This window comes from Ylistrum balloti, unplaced genomic scaffold (genome assembly GCF_031769215.1).
Source record: "Ylistrum balloti isolate Yb309-2 unplaced genomic scaffold, AGI_CSIRO_Ybal_v1 Utg371212, whole genome shotgun sequence".
Classification (NCBI taxonomy): Eukaryota; Metazoa; Mollusca; class Bivalvia; order Pectinida; family Pectinidae; genus Ylistrum; species Ylistrum balloti.
The window spans coordinates 27,786-32,775 of record NW_026782658.1 but is presented as its reverse complement, the minus strand read 5'-3'; the positions used below and the strand labels follow the sequence as shown (position 1 = coordinate 32,775).

Here is a 4,990-nt window from a genome sequence, read left to right as displayed (position 1 = left end):
CTTCACACAAACAAGTCCTATTTCACTCAAACAAGTTCTACTTCACGCACTTCACACAAACAAGTCCTAATTCACTTAAACAAGTCCTACCTCACACAAACAAGTCCTATTTCACTCAAACAAATTCTACTTCACGTACTTCACACAAACAAGTTCCACTTCACATACTTCACACAAGCAAGTTCAAATTCACGTCCTTCACACAAACAAGTCATATTTCACACAAACAAGTTCTACCTCACGTACTTCACAGAAACAAGTCCTACTTCAAATACATGTACAACTGTTTTCTACTGTACCTGATACTGGAGGAACGAAAGATGTCAATGAAATCATGTAGAAGTCAGATGACTTAAATAATAATCATATGTCCTTTGTAGGAACTTTATCATCATAGGAAAGTAATAGTGTTTGGCTGACGAAAGCATATGAAAATGTCTCAATAATCAGACCTATATATTGTCAACCAGAACTTTCTATCATTTGATGTAGATCTTTTATATATTAACAAACACGTTCCATTACAGTTCATAATCAACGATATGTCCAGTTGCTCTCTTTTCTTTTAAAATACGAAAAAATGGAGATGCTCCCTTCGAGTGGAATATGATATGGTAGTGTACAAAGTAGAAAATGTTTCAGCAGTGGGTGTTCAAAGGTTAGTCGAAACCTCTTAAGAGTTCTTTAAAATCCACATACCATTCATCCTACTTCTGAAGTATACTGTTTCACAATTAAAACTGCATCCCTGATCTGATAGTGCTTAATAGAACAATTAGACGAACCAGCAAATCAAACTTGATTCTTATGAAGGTCAGGAATCCCAAATAAACAAGGGTGGTCCGTACCCTTATAATTAATTGGCAATCTGAATGTTTGTAATACCTGTTAACATTGATTATCACTTAAAACATATAAACACTCAAAAAGTACAGATCTATACAGGAATATTGAAATGATAACATTTTCAAGCATTGCAAAACAGATTTTTATTATGACAGTGAAAATCATCACATTGGTGTAGTCGCTTTCACCTAACATCAGACGAAGATTTCTAAAAGAAATTATTACATCCATTTCTGCACTATGCGACGTACTCGTGGACAGTAGCTATCAACGCCTAATTTCACAGATATAGAATAGGTTATATCCAGTACAGAAACAGTCCAACATCCGAAAGTTTTCTGACTGTCGGGTACAACCACACCGTTGGGTCCCGCCGTCTGGTTCACCACTTGCCCAGGTCCTCACGTTCGTATCTACTATCTGGTTGTTGCTAACAAAAACCCAGTTGTTCGCCTCATTTCTTTTACGTCCGGTGTATATAATGTCAGTGTTTCCTGAAAATAGCCAATGGAGAAGTTTATGAAAATAAAAATATAAAGATGCGTGTATCAGCTGATGATTATCATTTTGGAAATGAAACCTTTATCTTCAAAGAACAATTATAAGGCTTTTCACTTTTCTTTTTCTCAATCATTTGTTTTTATACACTCTCAACAGTGAGGAATAAAGACCGATGGTGATGGTGATAGAATTACCCAACGGCATATGTTTGTGGAGCAAAAAAACATCAAATGTTGTCGAGTTAAAACAGATCTATATCGATTGATCATACCGTCAACGACATTTTTTTGTCTAAACATTCACCCGAAAAAGTGATCATTATTCTTATATCGCCCTTCCTAACAGGAAATATTGTGATATAAGTGATACTTACCAACACGACTCGGCAGGTTGCTCATTATGAACTTAGCTTCTGTGTCGGTTTGGATCTCAACAAGATTAGCTCCCATGTCACTGCACCGGGTCTGAAGAGAGGATTACTTTAAACAGAATGTACGTGACAAAAAGAACATGATATGGTTACGAATGCATATTTTACTGATTCCTTTCTTATGGAGATTCGTAACTTAATTTAAAACACGAATAATGCATTTCTGAATAGTTTACAATCCGATTAATCTTATCCTCAAAAGAACATGAACATTTAGAGTTGGGTGATTGGTGACATTTTAAGTGATATTCTTTAATATAGTATAAGCTTTCAATATAGACTAACCATACGATATATACTATACGTTTATATTGATATATGATAAAGAACCGAAAAAAACATTAGCAACTAGATATATATAGGATTAAGTATAAACTGACCTCGCACATCGGATGATCAAATAAGGACAACGTAAGATTACATTCAACAGTCACAATAATGTTAGTTCGACTTCATCTGTAATATGCTAATACAGCATGAAACCCTGTAGGACAGTATCGAATATTGCTTTGGCCGATTTAATGGGGAGATGAAATGAATTGCTCTTTAGACAAATTCAATGAACTGTGAATGCTGGATTGTCTCAAGAGCAACTCTTTCCATCACCCCAGGAAATCGAAACTAAAACAAATATCAATAAAATAAAATTGTAATAATTGATTTTGTCGATTAATTTTGGATTTAATAAAAAAAAATTCTCTGGCAGCTACGCGGAAGAATAACGTCTACACTGAGATCTACGATCGTCTGTCGTTTCACTGGGCGGCAGCCGTATATGAATGGTCAGGGAGTGTGTTTTGTGATCTTTCTCAATGGCCTAAGTATCCATGGAATCACGAACTTAGTCAAGAAGCAGTTTTGTATTAAAATTAAAACTGGAAATGTATTCTGTAAACAACGGGAAAATTATGAACTGAACTATGAATGTGTCCATACTACAATGATTAGAGGATTTTAGATATTTTTGTAATGGAAATAGGCCTCATTTGTATAACTCACAATTGCTGTTGCCCATTCCGTTTTCTGGGAAGTTGAGGAGACATAATAACACTTTTCCGGGGACGTTATCCAGTCACTGTCACAGACAACTGGTGGCGGCGTGGTTGTGGTACTTGCTTTAAACAGAATGAAAGTCCATATTAGGTACACTGTGTTTCATCATACCTGTTAAATTTAAAATCAAAATAGCTTAGCCACTTTTGATTATCTGTCTAGCACTCATTAAACTAAATGTAAATATATTGTTTTCAGTTTCATATAATAAAATGCTTCGAAAACATTTCGTAATCTATTACATAATCAAATACATTTTTGATAATGTTATAATTCAGTCTTTGGAATGTCTCTTTAGATTTATGAAAACAGTAAAGATACAGAGAAAACGGTCAAGTATCAAGGAGTCGAAATTGTTGCATATATTCTGTATATAGTATATACTGTATTCTGGGTACAATATTTTCCATTTTGATATATAATTATGCAAAGAAAACAAGATCGAATTTCCTCACTATTTTTTGTTAAAACCATGGAAAATATCAATCATGATGTCTGACAATAAGATACATTATTCTTTAACATATTTGTAGGATAGATATTTATTTGATGTAAATATAACATGTAGTTGTGTACCAAGTATATGGCATCATCATTACATGTGAATGAAATGTGTGAAAACATGGATAAGAAATCCTATGGTGACACATTCGCCCCATTTGGTATTGTCTCTATCCTATTATAAGTGGCACCAGAGTGAATGCCATCATGTAGGTATAAGCAGTTCACCAATCACCATCCCCGATTGTTTTTTATATCGTCAGCAGTACGAGTGCGAAAAAGCGAAGACTACTAGGAGAGTTTAGTTGCATAAGATGGTAATGAATTCTGTTTACAAGAGCCATTAGGAACCATACATCTGGAACCTATTTCTGTCAAAAACATAAAGAATTTAGATTAAAGCCATATTTGAATTGAGAACACGCTATGACGTAGGAAAAAGGTCAACTATGTGATTTCAAAATATCATATTCGGATGATAAGAACAGTTAGATTTCAGTTTTTTAACCGCTTAACCAGGCATGTCATCTCCAACTTATTAAAATAGTATTGGATATATACATTGTGCATCAAATGACTGTACAGGTACTCTGATGGTGAACGCGAGATGTGTCTTACAGGTAGAATTTGCTGATATTGACACCTGTTCTACGAATAGTGAGAGAAAAACAAAACACTGAACAATAAATGGACAGGGATGAGTAATAGTGGTCCGAGGACTCCGAGGTTAGATATAACAAGTATAAAGATCGGGTCCAAGAGACTAGTTAAACGAATAGGAGTATTGGGGTTTTACGGTCAGAGCTGTGTAAAGATGCTTGGGTAATATTCGATATTTTGAATATTTATAGTACTAAATCCACGTCCTTTGACAGATGTTTATCCTAACATATAAACCCACTACACACGACGGTCTATCACCATTTATGTGAATAAATTTGTCTCGTTTAGTATCACTTAATACAATTATCATCATCTTACCGTCGCTGTCATCTCCTCCTAGTATCTCACGTAATTCCGCCTGCTCATTTTTCAAAAGCCGCATTTCATTTTCAAACCCAGACAGGATTTTGGAGAACGTCCTCAGTTCGTCAGACACAGATCGCCTAAAATCGTCAATTTCCGTTTGGTTACATTCACACTGATTGTCGGAGTTTGTGGTTCCTTCGATCTTGTCGACTCGTCTTTGTAACTGACATACTTTCTCATTCAAATTGAAGTAAGTGCCATTTAAAAGCCCTACAATCTCGCTTGTTAAACTTCTCTCCTCAAATTTCTCTATGTTGTCGTCATCGTCGTCGTCGTGGTGGTGGTTACAACATGCTCTATCGTACTTTGATACAAGAATCAAAACAGCTAAAAGTAAATACGACTTCATCGTTCTCTACTCCTGCCGTAGAATGATATGATATCTCTCCACGTATGGCTGTAGTCAAAATTGTAGTCACGTGATTTAACAGATATCATTGGTACCATTGTTAACGGATTCGTACTTTTATATCTGTATACTTGTATGTTCGGTGTCATCAGTATTTTACAACATACAAGACACAAAATGAATAAATAAGCACACACATACAATATTATTATAATAAATTGTATCACACGAACGCGTTTATCTATGATAAAACCCACATGGTGGGGCAAGTGTCCCTAGTG

At 35.1% G+C, this 4,990-nt stretch overlaps 1 protein-coding gene across 1 annotated transcript; it reads right to left on the bottom strand.

Annotated features, from left to right (window-relative positions):
* Nucleotides 1-974: 974 nt before the first annotated feature.
* On the bottom strand, nt 975-4,712 carry LOC132561482 (killer cell lectin-like receptor subfamily B member 1B allele C). The gene is made up of 4 exons (XM_060226190.1): nt 4,313-4,712; nt 2,777-2,892; nt 1,721-1,811; nt 975-1,340 (listed from the first exon to the last, which is right to left on the bottom strand). The coding sequence occupies exons 1-4, from the start codon at nt 4,707-4,709 to the stop codon at nt 1,114-1,116; spliced, it is 831 nt and encodes a 276-aa protein (XP_060082173.1). The 5' UTR covers nt 4,710-4,712; the 3' UTR covers nt 975-1,113.
* Between the last annotated feature and the right edge of the window lie 278 nt (nt 4,713-4,990).